This window comes from Balaenoptera borealis (genome assembly GCF_965194805.1).
Source record: "Balaenoptera borealis genome assembly, chromosome: 5".
Taxonomy (NCBI): Eukaryota; Metazoa; Chordata; class Mammalia; order Artiodactyla; family Balaenopteridae; genus Balaenoptera; species Balaenoptera borealis.
The window spans coordinates 71,115,578-71,135,499 of NC_138862.1; the positions used below are offsets into that span (position 1 = coordinate 71,115,578).

The following is a 19,922-nucleotide window of genomic DNA, read 5'->3' on the forward strand; positions in this document are numbered from 1 at the left end:
CAACTACAGAACCAGACAAAATATAATGAAACAATGGTTTTCAGACATCGAACAAAAGGCAGCACAGGACAGTGACTCCTGAGAGCAGGCAAACAAATGAGGGGGGTCCTATGAGTGCTCCAACTGACGAGTTAGAGAGTTTGCAGGCACAGCACGGGGGCAGGGTGGGGGGAGCTCAACAAACTCCAAGCCAAAGAAATCTGCCAAGACAATTCTTTGGGGAAAGTATAGTCTGTTCAACAAATGGTGCTGGGACAGCTGGATATCCCCGTGCGAAAAGGTGACCTTAGGCTCTCACTTCACAATAAAACTTAGAAGACGATAAAAGAAAACAATGATACTCTCACCTCATCAAATAAAAACTGATTACTGAAATAAACACCATTAAGAAAATGAAAAGATGAGCAAGAGACTAGGAGACAATATTTACGAAACACATACCCAATAAAGGATCTGTGTCCAGAATTTACAAAGAACTCCTATAACACAATAAGACAACAAACAATTCAATTTAAAAAATGGGTGAAATTTATAAGCAAGCATTTTAACAAAGAAGATATACAAATGGCTAATTAGAACATAAAAACATGCTCAACATCATTAGCCAGTAGGGAAATGCAAATTAAAATCACAATGAGATACTATTTCACACCAGCTAGAATGGGAATATATATAAGACAGGCAATAACAAATGTTGATGAAGATGAGAACTGGAACCTTCATATGTTTCTGGCAGGAATGTAAAATGATGCAGCCATTTTTGAAAATAGTTTGGCAGTTTCTTGAAAAGTTAGACATAAAACTACCACACAAACCAGGAATTCCACTCGTGGGTATTTACCCACGAGAAGTGAAAACATGTCCACACAAAGGTCTGCACAAGAATGTTCACTGCGGTATTAATCATCATAGTCCAATACTGGAAATGTCCATCAGTTGGTGAAGGGATAGACAAAATGTAGTGTCACATAATGGAATACTTTTCAGTAATAAAAAGGAATGAAATATTGATACATGTTGTACCATGAATGAACCTCAAAAACGTGCTAAGTGAAAAAAGCTAGGCATAAGAGATCACATACTGTATGATTCCATTTATTTGAAATGTCCAGACAAAGTAAAATTATAGAGACAGAAAGTAGGTTCCCTGGGACTGGGGGCAGAAACAGGGATTAACTGTCAATGGGCATGAAGGATATTATGGGAGGATCAAAGGATTCTAAAACTAATTAATGGTAAAACCTGCACCACTAAGGAAAGTTACCAAAAATCATTGAATTGTACACTTAAAACAGGTGAATTTTATAATATGTAAAATATAACTCAATAATATTTTTAAGTGGCAATTTTAATATTAAAGTGGAATTCAAAGCAAGAACTATGACCACGGATAGAGGATCATTTCATAATGGCCAAGGGTGGGGGGCAATGCAGCAAGAGGACGTGCAATCTTTTCAGGGTCAGCATTCTGGAGAAATAGAGTGTGGTTCCTATTTGCCAGGAAGCTTGATGATGTTTCCAACAACTGTGTTACCATTCCTGAGAAAAGGGCATATAATCTTAAATGTGTATGGCCCAAACAACAGACGTTCAAATAACATGACACAAAAACTTATAGAACTATAAAGAGAAATATTCCATTAAAATCGGTAATTTCAGTAACTGATCTCAATACCTCTTCTCAACTGATAGAAAGAATGCACAGAAAATGAGTAAAGATACAGAGGACTAGAAAAATACTATTAATCCACTTGATCTAATTGACATTTACAGAATACTCTCACCTAACATCAACAGAATACACATTCCTGTCAAGTGCACACAAAACATTTACCAAGATAGAATGCATTCAGTGCTATAAAACAAATCTCAATAAATTTAAAGGATTAAAACCACACAAAGCACATTCTTTGACCAAAATGAAATTAAATTAGAAATGAATACTGAGAAGATATCTGGAAAAGCTCCAAGTATTTGGAAATTAAACAACACATTACTAAATAAGTTCAAGTCCAAAAAAAAAAAAGCAAGAAGAAAAACCCACAAGGGAAATCAGAAAACTCATATCAAAAAGTTCAAAAGGTAGAGGCCAGATCAAGATGGCAGAATAGAAGGACATGGAGGTCCCCTCCCCCCCCAAACACATCAAAAATATGTGGAACAATTCTCACAAAATACCTGCTGAATGCTGGCAGAGATCTCATACAACCAAAGCTGCAAAAAAGATCACTAAGTAGTTGGGATTGACATGTATACACTGATGTGTATAAAACTGATGACTAATAAGAACCTGCTGTATAAAAAAATAAAATTAAAAAATTAAAAAAAAAAAAAGATCACTAAGTAACTGGGCAGGATGAAAGAAAAAAAAAAAAGGAATCGGGACAAGACCTGTGCTCCTGGGAGGGAGTTGTGAAAGAGGAAATGTTCCCTCACCCTGGGAAACTTCTTCACTGGCAGGGAGATCAGCCAGGATGGAAAGGGAGCTTCAGAGGCTTGAAGGAGAGTGCAGTAGCCAGCTTGTGGCATGCAGAACAGAGAGAGACCTGCACAGAAGGTCCTGGCCAACTCCATGCACTCCCTAGCCCAAGATGCACGTCTGCTGGTGTGTGCAGGGGCTGGGTGCTGAAACTCAGGCTTCAGAGGACAGACCTGGGGAGCAGATTGGGGATGGCTACATGGAGACAGCCTGAAGGGGCTGGAGTGAGGCCCAAGCCACAACCAGGGGTGTGCAGAGGAAGGAGCCTGGGTCTGCCACTGAAGCCCCATTGTTAACATATGAGTGCAAAGGAAGGGGTGGGGCCCGTCACAGCAGCCTCATTCTCAGTGTGCTCACTGCAGGATGGGTCTGCCTCTATGAGTTCTGGGAGCACATAACCACACACGGAGGTGGGGCTGAAATCCGAGCCAATCCCCAGGGACTGCATGACTTTAGAAGCAGGGCTGAGATCTGAGCGTCCCAGCAGCTGTGCGATCTGCAGATTTACGTGCTATGGGTGGCTTTGTAAACTCAGTGCTTGTGGGACATCTGAGAAGATTACTGGTGCACCCATGGCCGGGGTGGGCCTGGTGACAGCAGCTGCAGGCTATGCAGGTACACACCAGAGGTGGGGCCAGGGATCTGGGCTGACTCAGTAGCTCCCACAGTGGGTCTAGGTGTGCGACTATGGCAGTCCTGGTGCCTGACTTCAGCAGTTCTGCACCAACGGATCTGTGCTAGTGGCTTTGTGAGCACGGAGCCTGAGGGACACCTGGCCGACTGCCCAAATTCCCATGGTTGAGGCAGGGCTGAGGGCAGTGCCAAAAACTGTACTTTGTGAGCCTGCACAATGGGTGACAGGCAATACCACAGAGCTCACTTCCCAGTGGACAGCTCCGACGGAGGAATACTCAGTGGCTCCTCTCCCAGAGGACGCGCTCCAGTCCTTCCTACCTCATACCACAAATCAGAAACAGATCTGGGGGTGTCTACTCCAAAAACTGGGGAGCAGGCCCTGCCCCCAGCAGGGCTGTGACACAGAGGAGACCCTGTTCAACATCCATTGCAGGCTCTGGCCACCACAACAATCACACCCCCATCAGTGGGAAACAGCCAACACACACTGAGGAAAGATGTGGCAGTCATACATACTAAAGACAGACCTTATTCCAAAAATATTAGACTCACAGAGGCTACACCAGGACATTCCCACATAAAAACAGCCCTTCAAGACCACAGTTGATTAACTGTTTCTCCTAAACTCACAGAGTCAGAGAAATACAAGTAAAATGCAGAAGCAGAGGAACCGCTCTCAATTAAAAGATCAAGAGAATTCCCCTAAAGATGAAACAGACATCTCCAGTATACCCAATTTTGAGTTCAAAAAGGAGATAATGAAAATACTGAAGGAATTAAGAAAGGCTATAGATAGAAATGCAGATTACTGTAAAAAGGAACTAGAAACTATTAAAGAGGTACCAATTAAAATTAGAAAACTCATTTGCCAAGACAAAAGCTGAGCTTAAAGGCAATAAATAGCAAACTGGATAACTCAGAAGAACGAATAAATGATCTGCAGGGTAGAATAATGGAAATCACCCAATCAGAACAGCAGACAGAAAGACAAATTAAAAAAAAAAAAAAATGAAAGCAATATACGAGACCTATAGGATAATATAAAGCATGCCAATCTACGCATAATAAGGATCCCAGAAGGAGAAGAAAGAGAAAAGGGGATCAAAAATGTACTTGAAGAAATTATGGCTGAAAATTTCCCTAATCTAAAGAAGGAAACAGTTGTGGAGGTACAGGAAGCACAGAGGGTCCCAAACAAGATGAACCCAATCAGACCTACACCAAGACATATTTCAATTAAAATGGGAAAAGTTAAAGAGAGGATTCTAAAGGCAGCAAGAGAAAAACAAAGTTAATTAACAAGGGAACCTCCATAGGCTATCAGCTGATTTCTTTACAGAAACACCGCAGGCCAGAAGACAGTAGCAAGATATATTCAAAGTCTTGAAAGGGAAAAAGGTGCAACCTAGGATACTCCACCCAGCAAGATTATCATTTAGAATAGAAGGAGAGATAAAGAATTTCTTAGACAATCAAAAACAAAAAGAATACAGTAATACTAAACCTATCCTAAAAGAACATTGAAAGATCGTCTCCAAACAGAAGAGCAGCAAGAATCTACAGCAAAGAGAAAATCACAATTGGAAAGTAAATCACTTAAATAAACCAGTACACAGATGAAAAAGTTTTTTTTTTTGGAAAGCGATGATAACTACAATGAAGAGCAAAAGGATAAACATGAAGATGTAAAAGAGGACATCAAATTCATAATACATGGGAGAGAAGAGTAAGAAAATGCAGATTTTTTTTTTTTAAAGACTGTGCTTGAGCCTATATGACTACCAGTCTGAAGCAAGTAGATATAGTAATGGGCTAACAAACTTTAAAACCAGGGTAACCACAAATCAAAAACACACAATATATTCACAAAAGCCAAAAAGAAGAGAACACAAGCATAATACAAAAGAAAACCACCAAACCACAAAAGGAAAAAGGAACAAAGATGAAATACAACATCAACTGGAACACAAGGTTCAAAATGGCAATAAATACATATCTATCAATAATCATCTTGAATGTTAATGGACTAAATGCTCCAATCAAAAGACACAATGGGGACTTCGCTGTTGATCCAGTGGTTAAGACTCCGCGCTCCCACTGCAGGGTGTGCGGGTTCAATCCCTGGTTAGGGAACTAATATCCCACAGGCTGCACAGTGCAGCCAAAAAAGAAAAAAAAAAAAAAAAAAGGACAGAGTGGGGAAAAAAAAAAGACAGAGTGGCAGACTGGATAAAAAAACAAGAGACCCCCTTTAGGGCAAAGGACACACATAGATTGAAAGTGAGGGGATGGAAAAATAATTCATGCAAATGGAAATGACAAGAAAGCAGGGGGAGCAATACTCAGACAAAAAAGACTCGGACTTCCCTGGTGGCTCAGTGGTTAAGAATCCGCCTGCCAACGCAGGGGACAGGGGTTCAAGCCCTGGTCCAGGAAGATCCCACATGCTGCGGAGCAACTAAGCCCGGGCGCCACAACTACTGAGCCTGCGCTCTACAGCCTGCGAGCCACAACTACTGAGCCCGTGGGCCACAACTATTGAAGCCCGTGTGCCTAGAGCCTGTGCTCCACAGCAAGAGAAGCCACCACAATGAGAAGCCTGCGCACCACAACGAGGAGTAGCCCCCGCTCACCACAACTAGAGAAAGCCCGCACACAGCAACGAAGACCCAATGCAACCAAAAATAAATAAATAAATAAGTAAATTTATTTAAAAAAAAAAAAGACTTTAAAACAAAGGCCATAAAAAAACAAAAAGAAGGACACTATATAATGGTAAAATGAGCAAGACAAGAAGAGGATATTAAACTTGTTAACATATATGCACGTGATATAGGAGCACCTAAATACAAAAGACAAATATTAACAGAAATAAAGGGAGAAACTGACGGGAATACAATAATAGTAGGAGACTTTAACACCTCACTCACATCAGTGGACAGATCTTCCAGACAGAAAATCAATAACGCAACAGAGATCCTAAATGATACAATAGAACAGTTAGACTTAATTGATATTTTCATCCAAAAAAAACCAGAACACACATTCTTTTCAAGTGCACATGGAACATTCTCTAGGATTGACCACATACTAGGAAACAAAACAAACCTCAACAAATTTGAGAAAAGAAATTATTTGAAGGGCTTCCCTGGTGGCACAGTGGTTAAGAATCTGCCTGCGAATGCAGAGGACACGGGTTCGAGCCCTGGTCCGGGAAGATCCCACATGCCGCAGAGCAACTAAGCCTGTGTGCCACAACTACTGAGCCTGCGCTCTAGAACCCATGAGCCACAACTACTGAGCCCACAGGCCAGAACTACTGAAGCCCATGCACCTAGAGCCTGTGCTCTGCAACAAGAGAAGCCTGCACCCTGCAACAAAGAGTAGCCCCTGCTCGCTGTAACTAGAGAAAGCCCGCGTGCAGCAACGAAGACCCAATGCAGCCAATAAATAAATAAATAAATAAATAAATAAATTTACAACTAAATAAATAAATAATTTCAAGCATCTTTTCTCACCACAACATCATGAAACTGGAAATCAACCACAGAAAGAGAAATAAGAAAAAAAAAAAGGTTACATGGAGACTAAATAACATGCTACTAAGAAACCAGTAGGTCAGGGCAGAGTCAAAGGTGGTGGCAGGGGAGGATGCGGAGTTCGCATCTCCCCACAACTAGGATGCCTGTTAGATGCTGGTGGGGGTCCTCGACACCCAAGGACATGGGAGGAACCCCCTGAGTGACCAGGTAGGATGAGGGGGGGAGTAAGAGGGGAGGAAAAGTGGAGGCTGGACAGCACCAGGCACCTGAGGGGTGGCTGGGATTGGGGAGGGGTTCCCACTCCTGGAAGGACCCTCGGGAGCTCAGAGGATTGGCGGGGAGCATGCCTAGCATCTCTGCTGCCCAATCAGGCCCCGGGAAGCCTGCAGGGCTCCTAGGCAGGGTCCTCGGCCCTCCCAGGCCCCTTCTGGGCCGTGTTGGTCCTAGGGGCGAAGGAGAGAGGTGGGGGAGAAGAGGAGAGGTGGGCGGGAGGGGCCCTCCAAGACGGGAGGATCAGGGGAGGCGCAGAGGGCGTTTCCCCCACCCACTCGGGCCCTGGGAAGCCTGCTGGGCTCCCAGGCCTGGTCCTCTGCCCTCCAAGGCCCCCTCCGGCTGTGGGGGCCCTAGGGGCGTAGGAGGGAGGGAGGAGGGGGGAAGAGGAGGAGGCAGATGTGGGGGACCATCTGGGGCCAGGGGATTAGGGGAGGGGCCACGGGAGTTTCCCTGCCCACTCAGCCCTGGGAAGCCTGTTGGGCTTCCAGGTCTGGTCCCCTGCCTTCCAGGGTCCCCTCTGGCTGCATGGGTCACAGGGACATAGGAGGGAGGGAGGGGGGAGAAGAAGAAGAGATGCCAACGAGAAGGGGCCCACCGGGATCGGAGGATCGGGGTGGGGGGGGAACACGCCTAGCGTTTCCCCCACCCACTTGGGCCCAGTGAGCCTGCTGGGATCCTAGACCTGGTCCTCTGCCCTCCAAGGCCAGAGGCATGCCTAAGCCCCACCCACATCCCCTCAGGGTCTTTTCCTAAGCACAGGCCCCACCCACCACCTAAACCCCACCCCTGCCTAAGCCCCGCCCCCCCAAGCCAAGGCCTTCTCAGGCTTTTTTTTTCTTTTTCTCCTTTTTTTTTTTCTTTTACTATTGTGGTTCTTTTTTACATTCAGGTCATTGTTTCATCTATATTTTTATTGTTTATCCTTTCTAACAACTGTTAGTTTTCTAATCTAATTTTATTTTTTTACTCTTTGTTATGTTCTGCTCCATTTTTTCTTTTCTTTTTCTTTTTTTTTTTTTTTGCCACCCCACACGGCTTGCAGGATCTTGGTTCATGAGCCGGGGGTTGGGACAGAGCTCCTGCGGTGGGAGCTACGAGTCCAAACCACTGGAATAACAAAGAACCTCAGACCCCAGGGAATATGCATCGGAGTGAGGTCCCCCAGAGGTCCTCATCTCGGCACCAAGACCCAGCTCTACCCAACAGCGTACAAACTCCAGTGCTGGAAGTCTCAGGCCAAACAACCAGTAAGACAGGAACACAATCCCACCCATAAAAAAAAAAAAAAAAAAAGAGACACAACAAAAAAATATGTCACAGATGAAGGAGCAAGGTAAAAACCTATAAGACCAAATAAATGAAGAGGAAATAGGCAACCTACCAGAAAAAGAATTCAGAGTAATGATAGTAAAGATGATCCAGAATCTCGGAAATAGAATGGAGGCACAGACTGAGAAAATACAAGAAATGTTTAACAAATATCTAGAAGAACTAAAGAACAAACAGAAATGAACAACACAATAACATAAATGAAAAATACACTAGAAGGAGACAATAACAGAATAACTGAGGCAGAAGAACGAATAAGTGAGCTGGAAGACAGAAGGGTGGAAATAACTGCTGAGGAGCAGAAAAAACAAAAAAGAATGAAAAGAATTGAAGACAATCTCAGAGACCTCTGGGACAACACTAAACGCACCAACATTCGAAATATAGGGGTCCCAGAAGAAGAAAAGAAAAAGAAAGGATCTGAGAAAATATTTGAAGAGATTATAGTGGAAAACTTCCCTAACATGGGAAAGGAAATAGTCACCCAAGTTCAGGAAGCGCAGAGAGTCCCATACAGGATAAACCCTAGGAGAAACACACCACGTCACATATTAATCAAACTAACAAAAATTAAATTGAAGGAAAAAATATTAAAAGCAGCAAGGGAAAAGCAAAAAATAACATACAAAGGAATCACCATGAGGTTATCAGCTGATTTTTCAGCAGAAACTCTCCAGGCCAGAAGGGAGTGGCAGGATATAATAAAAGTGATGAAAGAGGGGCTTCCCTGGTGGCGCAGTGGTTAAGAATCTGCCTGCCAATACAAGGGACATGGGATCGAGCTCTGGTCCAGGAAGATCCCACATGCCGTGTAGCAACTAAGCCCGTGCACCACAACTACTGAGCCTGCAAGCCACAACTACTGAAGCCTGCACACCTGGAGACCGTGCTCCACAACAAGAGAAGCCACCGCAATGAGAAGCCTGCGCACCGCAATGAAGAGTAGCCCCTGCTCACTGCAACTAGAGAAAGCCCGTGCGGAGCAACAGAGACCCAACTCAGTCATAAACAAACAAACAAACAAACAAATAAAAGCAAAAACTGATGAAAGAGAAAAACGTACAAGCAAGATTACTCTACCCAGCAAGGATCTCATTCAGATTCAACAGAGAAATCAAAAGCTTTCAGACAAGCAAAAGCTAAGAGAATTCAGTGCCACCAAACCAGCTTTACAACAAATGTTAAAGGAACTTCTCTAGGCAGGAAACACAAGAGAAGAAAAAGACCCATAAAAGCAAACCCAAAACAATTAAGAAAATGGTAATAGGAACATACATGTCAATAATAACCTTGAATGTAAATAGATTAAGTGCTCAAACCAAGACACAGACTGGCTAAATGGATACAAAAACAAGACCCATATACATGCTGTCTACAATAGACCCGCTTCAGACCTAGGGACACATGCAGACTGAAAGCGAAGGAATGGAAAAAGATATTCCATGAAAATGGAAATCAAAATAAAGGGGGAATAGCTATACTCGTAACAGATAAAATAGACTTTAAAATAAAGACTGCTACAAGAGATAAGGAAGGACACTACAAAATGATCAAGGGATCAATCCAAGAAGATTATATAATTATAATAATAAATATTTATATTATAAATAATATTTATGTACCCAACAAAGGAGCACCTCAATACATAAGGCAAATGCTAACAACCATAAAAGGGGAAATCAACAGTAACACAATAAGAGTAGGTGACTTTAACACCCCACTTATACCAACGGACAGATCATCCAAACAGAAAATAAATAAGGAAACACAAGCTTTAAATGACATAATAGACCAGATAGATTTAATGGATATTTATAGGACACTCCACCCAAAAGTGGCAGAATACACTTTCTTCTCAAGTGCACACAGAACATTCTCCAGGCTAGATCACATCATGGGTCATAACTCAAGCCTTGGAAAATTTAAGAAAGTTGAAATCATACCAAGCATCTTTTCTGACCACAATGCTATGAGATTGGAAATCAATTACAGGAAAAAAACTGTAAAAAACACAAATACATGGAGGCTAAATAGTGTACTACTACATAACCAATAAATCACTGAAGAAATCAAAGAAGAAATAAAAAAATACATAGAAACAAATGACAACGAAAACAGGACCCAAAACCTACGGAACACAGCAAAAGCAGTTCTAAGAGGGAAGTTTACAGCAATTCAATATCACCTCAAGAAGCAAGAAAAATCTCAAACAATCTAACCTTACACCTAAAGCAACTGGAGAAAGAAGAACAAAGAAAACCCAAAGTCAGTAGAAGGAATGATATCATAAAGATCAGAGTAGAAATAAATGAAATAGAAATGAAGAAAACAATAGCAAAGATCAATACAACTAAAAGTTGGTTCTCTGAGAAGATAAACAAAATTGATAAACCTTTAGCCAGACTCATCAAGAAAAAAAGAGAGTGGATGCAAATCGATAAAATTAGAAATGAAAAAGGAGAAATCAAAACAGACACCACAGAAATACAAAGGATTATAAGAGACTACTACAAAGAACTATATGCCAATAAAATGGACAACCACGAAGAAATGGACAAATTCTTAGAAAGGTACAATTTTCTAAGACTGAACTAGGAAGAATTAGAAATATAAACAGACTTATCACAAGTAATGAAATTGAAACTGTATTAAAAATCTTCCAACAAACAAAAGTCCAGGACCAGATGGCTTCACAGGTGAATTCTATCAAACATTTCAAGAAGAGCTAACACCCATCCTTCTCAAACACTTCCAAAAAATTGCAGAGGGAGGAACACTCCCAAATTCGTTCTATGAAGCCACCATCACCCTCATAGCAAAACCAGACAAAGATATTACAAAAAAAAAATAATTACAGACCAATATCACTGATGAACGTAGATGCAAAAATCCTCAACAAAATACTAGCAAACAGAATCCAACAGCACATTAAAAGGATCATACACCATGATCAAGTGGGATTTATCCCAGGAATGCAAGGATTCTTCAGTATACGCAAATCAATCAATGTGATACACCATATTAACAAATTAAGGAATAAAAACCATATGATCATCTCAATAGATGCAGAAAAAGCTTTTGACAAAATTCAACACCAATTTACAATAAACACTCTCCAGAAAATGGGTATAGAGGGAACCTACCTCAACATAATAAGGGCCATATACGACAAACCCACAGCAAACATCATACTCAATGGTGAAAAACCAAAACCATTTCCACTAAGATCAGGAACAAGACAAGGATGTCCACTCTCACTACTATTATTCAACATAGTTTTGGAAGTCCTAGCCATGGCAATCAGAGAAGAAAAAGAAATAAAAGGAATACAAATTGGAAAAGAAGAAGTAAAACTGTCACTGTTTGCAGATGACATGATACTATGCATAGAAAATCCTAAAGATGCCACCAGAAAACTACTAGAACTAATCAATGAACTTGGTAAGGTTGCAGGATGCAAAATTAATGCACAGAAATCTCTGGCATTCCTATACACTAACAATGAAAAATCAGAAAGAGAAATTAAGGAAACAATCCCATTTACCATTGCAACAAAAAGAATAAAATACTGAGGAATAAACCTACCTAAGGAGGCAAAAGACTTGTACTTAGGAAACTATAAAACACTGATGAAAGAAATCAAAGGTGACATAAACAGATGGAGAAATATACCATGTTCTTGGATTGGAAGAATCAATATTGTGAAAATGACTATACTACCCAAAGCAAACTACAGATTCAGTGCAATCCCTATCAAACTACCAATGGCATTTTTCACAGAACTAGAACAAAAAACTTTACAATTCGTATGAGAACACAAAAGACCCCGAATAGCCAAAGCAATTTTGAGAAAGAAAAACAGAGCTGGAGGAATCAGGCTACCTGACTTCAAACTATACTACAAAGCTACAGTAATCAAGACAATATGATATTGGCACAAAAACAGAAATATAGATCAACGGTACAGGATAGAAAGCCCAGAGATAAACCCACGCACATATGGTCACCTAATTTATGACAAATGAGGCAAGAACATACAATGGAGAAAAGACAGCCTCTTCAATAAGTGATGTTGGGGGACTTCCCTGGTGGCACAGTGGTTAAGAATCTGCCTGCCAATGCAGGGGACATGGGTTCGAGGCCTGGTCTGGGAAGATCCCACATGTCACGGAGCAACTAAGCCCGTGAGCCACAACTACTGAGCCTGCGCTCTAGAGCCCATGAGCCACAACTACTGAGACTGTGTGCCACAACTACTGAAACCCATGCGCCTAGAGCCCGTGCTCCACAACAAGACAAGCCACCGCAATGAGAAGCCCGTGCACTGCAACGAAGAGTAGGCCCTGCTTGCCGCAACTAGAGAAAGCCTGTGCACATCAACGAAGCCCCAATGCAGCCAAAAAAAAAAAAAAGTGGTGCTGGACAAACTGGACAGCTACATGTAAAAGAATGAAATTAGAACACCACCTAACACCACACACAAAAATAAACTCCAAATAGATTAAAGACCTAAATGTAAGGCTGGACACTATAAAACTCTTAGAGGAAAACATAGGAAAAATACTCTTCGACATAAACCACAGCAAGATCTTTTTTGACCTACCTCCTAGAGTAATGAAAATAAAAACAAAAATAAACAAATGGGATCTAATTAAACTTAAAAGCTTTTGCAGAGCAAAGGAAACCATAAACAAGATGAAAAGACAGCCCTCAGAATGGGAGAAAATATTTGCAAATAAAGCAATGGACAAAGGATTAATCTCCAAAATATACAAACAGCTCATGGAGCACAATATTAAAACAACAAACAACCCAATTAAAAAATGGGCAGAAGACCTAAATAGACATTTCACCAAAGAAGAAATACAGATGGCTAAGAAGCACATGAAAAGATGCTCAGCATCATTAATTATTAGAGAAATGTAAATCAAAACTACAACGAGGTATCACCTCACAGTGGTCAGAATGCCCATCATGAAAAAATCTACAAACAGGACTTCCCTGGTGGCGCAGTGGTTGAGAATCTGCCTGCCAATGCAGGGGACATGGGTTAGATCCCTGGTCTGGGAAGATCCCACATGCCGTGAAGCAATCAAGCCTGTCCACCACAACTACCGCTCCTGAGCTCTAGAGCCGGCGAGCCAAAACTACTGAGCGCACATGTCACAACTACTGAAGCCCGCGCACCTAGAGCCCGTGCTCCACAACAAGAGAAGCCACTGCAATGAGAAGCCTGCACACTGCAACAAAGAGTAGCCCTTGCTCACCGCAACTAGAGAAAGCCTGCATGCAGCAACAAAGACCAAACGCAGCCAAAAATAAATAAATAAATTTATTTTAAAAAAATCTACAAACAATAAATGCTGGAGAGGGTGTGGAGAAAAGGGAACCATTTTGCACTGTTGGTGGGAATATAAATTGATACAGCCATTATGGAGAACAGTATGGACGTTCCTTAAAAAACTAAAAATAGAACTACCATATGACCCAGCAATCCCACTACTGGGCACATACCCTGAGAAAACCATAATTCGAAAAGAGTCATGTACCACAATGTTCACTGCAGCTCTATTTACAATAGCCAGGACATGGAAACAACCTAAATGTCCAAAAATAGATGAATGGATAAAGAAGATGTGCTACATATATACAGTGGAATATTACTCAGCCATAAAGAGGAATGGAATTGGGTCATTTGTAGAGATGTGGATGGACAAAGAGTCTGTCATAGAGAGTGAAGTTAAGCCAGAAAGAGAAAAACAAATGTCGCATATTAACGCATATATGTGGAATCTAGAAAAATGGTACAGATGAACCTATTTTTAGGGCAGGAATAGAGACAGAGATGTAGAGAATGGACATGTGGACACAGTGGGGGAAGGGGAGGGTGGGATGAACTGGGAGATTAGGTTTGACATAAATACACTACCATGTGCAAAATAGATAGCTAGTGGGAACCTGCTGTAAAGCACAGGGAGCTCAGCTCGGTGCTCTGTGATGACCTAGATGTGGGGGAAGGGGGGGAGGGAGGTCCAAGAGGGAGGGGATATAGGTATACATATAGCTGATTCACAACATGTACAGCAGAAAGTAACACAACATTGTAAAGCCATTTTACTTCAATAAAAAAAAAAGAAAAAAAGAAACCAATGGGTCAATGATGAAATCAGAGAGGAAATTTAAAAACACCTTGAGACAAATGACAATAAAAACACAACCATACAAAATCTATGGGACGCAGCAAAAGCAGTTCTTAGAGGGAAGTTCACAGTAATAGAGGCCTTCCTCAAAAAACAAGAAAAATCTCAAATAAATAACCTAACCTACTATCTAAAAGAATTAGAAAAAGAAGAACAAACAAAACCTAAAGTCAGCAGAAGGAAGGAAATAATAAAGGTCAGAGCAGAAATAAGTAAAATAGAGATTAAAAAAACAATAGAGAAAAATCAATAAAACCAAGAGCTGGCTCTTTGAAAGGGCAAACAAAATCGACAATCCTCTGGCCAGGCTCACCAAAAAGAAAAGAGAGAGGACCCAAATAAACAAAATAAGAAATGAAAGAGGAGAAATAACAACCGATATACCACAGAAATAAAAAAAAAACCATAAGAGAATACCATAAATAATTATATGCCAACAAACTGGACAACCTAGAAAAAACAGACAAGTTTCTTTTCTTTTTTTATTCAAACAGAAAGTCACAAAAATAATCATCCTCATCATTTCACTCAGTCCCACGTAATTAATTTTTTTTTTCATCTTGATCTTTTGTTAGCACTTTTATGAATTCATCAGTTTTCCATTAGAGTTCTGAAAATGCTTATTCATTCAGTTCAGCAGTATCAGACAAGTTTCTAAAAACATACAGCCCACCAAAACTGAATTGAAAAACAGATAATTTGAACACAGCAATCACTAGAAGTAAAATAGAGTCTGTAATTTTTTTAAAAAAATCCCAGCAAACGAAAGTCCAGGGCCAGATGGCTTCACTGGGAAATTCCACCTAACATACAAAGAACTTATACTGATCCTTCTCAAACTCTTCCAAAAGATGGAAGAGGAGGGAACACTCCCAGTCATTCTATGAAGCCACCATCACCCTGACACCAAAACCAGACAAAAATAACAAAAAAGAAAATTACAAGCCAGGCCAGTATCTTTGATGAAGACCTAAACAGACATTTCTCCAAAGAAGACAAACAGATGGCCAATAGGCACATGAAAAGATGCTCAACATCACTAATTATTAGAGAAATGCAAATCAAAACTACAATGAGGGGCTTCCCCGGTGGTGCAGTGGTTGAGAATCCGCCTGCCAATGCAGGGGACGTGGGTTCGATCCCTGGTCCGGGAAGATCCCACATGCTGCAGAGCAACTAAGCTCGTGTGCCACAACTACTGAGCCTGTGCTCTAGAGCCCATGAGCCACAACTACTGAGCCCGCATGCCACAACTACTGAAGCCCGCGCACCTAGAGCCCGTGCTCCACAATGAGAGAAGCCACTGCAATGAAGAAGCCTGCGCACCACAACGAAGAGTAGCCCCCGCTCGCCGCAACTAGAGAAAGCCCACGCGCAGCAACGAAGACCCAACACAGCCAAAAATAAAAATAAATAAACAAATAAAATAAATTAAAAAAAAAAAAACTACAATGAGGTATCACCTCACACCGGTCAGAATGGCCATCATCAAAAAGTCTACAAATAATAAATGTTGGAGAGGGTGTAGAGAAAAGGGAACTCTACTATACTGTTGGTGGGAATGTAAACTGGTGCTGCAACTATGGAAAACGATATGAAGTGTTTTTTTTTTTATGTGGACCATTTTTAAAATCTTTATTGAATTTGTTACAATATTGCTTCTGTTTTATGTTTTGGTTTTTTGGCCCCAAGGCATGTGGGATCTTAGCTCCCTGACCAGGGATTGAACCTGTGCCCCCTGCATTGGAATGCGAAGTCTTACCACTGGACCACCAGGGATGTCCCCTGAGATCTTAAAAAACAAAAAATAGAGTTGTCATATGTTCCAGCAATCTCACTCCTGGGCATATATCCGGAGAAAACTATAATTCAAAAATTAGATGCACTCCAATGTTCATAGCGGCACTATTTACAATAGCCAAGACATGGAAGCAGGGGACTTCCCTGGCAGTCCAGTGGTTAAGACTCCATGCTCCCAGTGCAGGGGGCACAGGTTCAATTCCTGGTAGGGGATCTAAGATCCTGCGTGCCGCAGGGCATGGCCAAAAAAAAAAAACAAACCCACAAGTGTGAATAAAAAAAAAAAAGACATGGAAGCAACCTAAATGTACATCTACAGATGAATGGATAAAGAAGATGTGGTATGTATATACAATGGAATACTACTTAGCCATAAAAAAGAATGAAATAATGCCATGTGCAACAACATGGATGGGCCTAGAGATTATCATACTAAGTGAAACAAGTCAGAAAGAGAAAGACAAATACCACATGGTATCACTTATATGTGGAATCTAAATAAAAAATGATACAAATGAACTTATTTACAAAACAGAAACAGACCCACAAACTTAGAGAACTACTTATGGTTACCAAAGGGGAAAAGGAATGGAGGAGGGATAAATTAAGAGTTTGGGATTAGCAGATAAAACTAATATATATAAGATAGATACAAGGTCCTACTGTCTAGCACAGGGAACTGTATTTGATATCCTGTAATAATCCATAATGGAAAAAAATATGAAAAACAATGTGTATATACTATATGTATAAACTGAATCACTTTGCTGTACACCAGAAACTAACACAACACTGTAAATCAACTATACGTCAATAAACAAATAAATAAATAAATGTTCAAAAGTTGCAGGATATAGATAAAGCAGATCTAGAGGGAAATATATAGCATGAAACATTTATATTATGAAAGAAGAAAAATCAGTGATGTAAACCAGGGGTCAAACTATGGTCCGATGCTCTTTTTTGTAAATAGGCTTTTATTTTAATATAGCAACATCTATCCATTTCCTGTCTGTGGCTGTTTTCACACTACAATGGCTGAATTGAGTAGCTGTGGTAGAGACTATCTGGTCCATTAAGCTTAAGATATTTATTCTCTGGCCTTTTACAAAAAGAAGTTTGCTGACCCTGACCTAACTTCTATTTTAAGAAACTAGAAGAAGGAATAGCAAATGATGCAAAAAATAAGCAGAAAAAAGGAATTAAGAGCAGAAATCAATGGAAAAGAAAACAGAAATATAGAGAAAAGTCAATGAAACCAAAAACTATTTCTTTGAGTAAAATTAATAAACCTTTAATCACACTGATCAGGAAAAGAAGTTGTCACCAATACAAGGAATGAGTGTGGGGCCACTACAGATCCTACACACATTAAAATAATAAGGAAATATTATGAAATACATGCCAATAAATTTGAAAAATTAAATGAACCAACTCCTTGAAAGACACAAACTACCAAAACTTGCTCAAGAAGAAGCCGATAGGGCTTCCCTGGTGGCGCAGTGGTTAAGAATTTGCCTGCCAATGCAGGGGACATGGGTTCGAGCCCTGGTCTGGGAAGATCCCACATGCCACGGAGCAACTAGGCCCATGAGCCACAACTACTGAGCCTGTGCATCCGGAGCCTGTGCTCCACAATGGGAGAGGCCGCAACAGTGAGAGGCCCGTGCACCGCGATGAAGAGTGGCCCCCGCTCGCCGCAACTGGAGAAAGCCCTCGTACAGAAACAAAGACCCAACACAGCCAAAAATAAATAAATAAATAAATAAATAAATTTATAAAAAAAAAAAAAAAGAAGAAGAAACCGATAACATCAATAGCCCTAGGTACTACAGATACTAAATTTGTGGTTAAAAACTTTCTTCCAAAGAAAACAAAAGACCAATAACCCCCAGGAATGTAGACAGAAATCTATAATAAAAGTTTAGCAAAGAGAATACAGCAGCATCTCTTAAACATCTGGTTCAATAATAGCCAGATTCTTATATCTGCTTCTACATTCAATCTATTGTGATACATACTGTTTTAGTTAAAGTATATAAGGAAAATATGGCTTCACACATATAGCTGGAAAATGGAAGAATATTTTAATAGATATTTCAAATAACTCAGTTCTTTGATACCATATTAAAACTCAGCAAATGGTAGTTTTTAAAAGATTAGCTGCAATGTGGAAACTGAAAAATGTCAATGAATTTTTCATGCTCTGCTACATGGAAATCCATTGGTCTAATCTGCACCTTGAATGGAATTTTTACCCATGCATAATTTTGTAATAACATGCATTGGTCATCTGAAGAATGATCTTCCAGATGTTGACATATTCTATCATATTTTAAAGATCACATTCATTAGTTTCACCACCAATTTCATCACAAAACTCTTTACTAGGGAAGTTTTCAGTTTATTGTGACAGATACAAGTTTTCCAAAATTTTGATTTCTGTCTTTAAAGATCCACTTTTTTCTCCAGTTTTTTTTTTTTTTTTTGGTCTGCGCCAGGTGGCACGTGAGATCTTAGCTTCCCAACCAGGGATTGAACCCGCACCCCCCTGCATTGGAAGCGCAGAGTCCTAACCTCTGGACCACCAGTGAAGTCTCTTTTTCTCCAGTTTTACTGAGATATAATCGACATACAGCTCTGTATAAGTTTCAGATGTACAGCATAATGACCTGACTTACATATATTGTGAAATGATTACCACAGTAAGTTTAATCATCATTCATCCTCTCATATAGATGCAAAATTAGAGAAATAGAAAAAAAAATTTTTTTCCTTGTGATGAGAACTCTTAAGATCTACTCCCTCAACAAATTTCAAATATACCATACAGTAGTGTTAACTACAATCATCATGTTGTACATTACAACCCCAGTACTTATTTATCTTATAACTGGAAGTTCATTCAATTCCTTCACTCCTTACCCCACACTTCTGGTAACCACAGTCTGATCTCCTTTTCTGTGAATTTTTTAAATTTATTTTTTTATTAAGGTATAGTTGACATGTAACATTATATTAGTTTCAGGTATACAACATAATGATTTAATATTTGTATTACTGTGAAATGTTCACCACAATAAGACTAGTCAACATCAATCACCGTACATAATTATCAAAAAAATTTTTTTCTTGTGATGAGGAGTTTTAAGAACTACTCTCTTAGCAACTTTCAATTATGCAATACAGTATTATTAACTATAGCCACCATGTTGTACATTACATCCCCATGACATTTATTTTAAAACTGGAAGTCTGCACCTTTTGACCTACTTCATTCATTTCACCCACTCCCCAGCTGCCCACCTCTGGCATTTCAGCAACACACCAATCTCTGTTCTCTGTATCTATGAGCTGTTTGGTTTTGGTTTTTTTAAGATTCCACATATAAGTGAGATCATACAGTATTTGTCTTTATCTGTCTGACTTAATTCACTTGGCATAATGCTCTCAAGGTCCATCCATGTTGTCTCAAATGGCAAGATTTCATTCTTTTTTATGGCTGAGTAATATTCCATTGTGTGTTTGTGTTTGTGTGTGTGTGTGTGTGTATATATATATATATATATATATATATATATATATATGACATTTCTTTTATTCATTTATCTATTTATGGACACTTAGGTTGTTTCCTATCTTGGCTATTATAAATAATGCTGC

General features: G+C 40.1%; 1 protein-coding gene across 4 annotated transcripts in view; it reads right to left on the reverse strand.

Annotated features, from left to right (window-relative positions):
• Window positions 1–19,922, reverse strand: part of OSBPL11 (oxysterol binding protein like 11) — a 106,761-nt gene that overhangs the window by 14,144 nt on the left and 72,695 nt on the right. The window contains exon 12 of one of the 4 annotated variants that reach the window (XM_082392329.1): window positions 5,831–15,359. The exons of the other annotated variants lie outside the window; for them this stretch is intronic. Coding sequence (XP_082248455.1) covers window positions 15,341–15,359 — 19 coding nt within the window. The 3' untranslated portion in view covers window positions 5,831–15,340. Of the gene's footprint in view, window positions 1–5,830; window positions 15,360–19,922 lie in introns of those variants that run through there. 4 annotated transcript variants of the gene reach the window in all.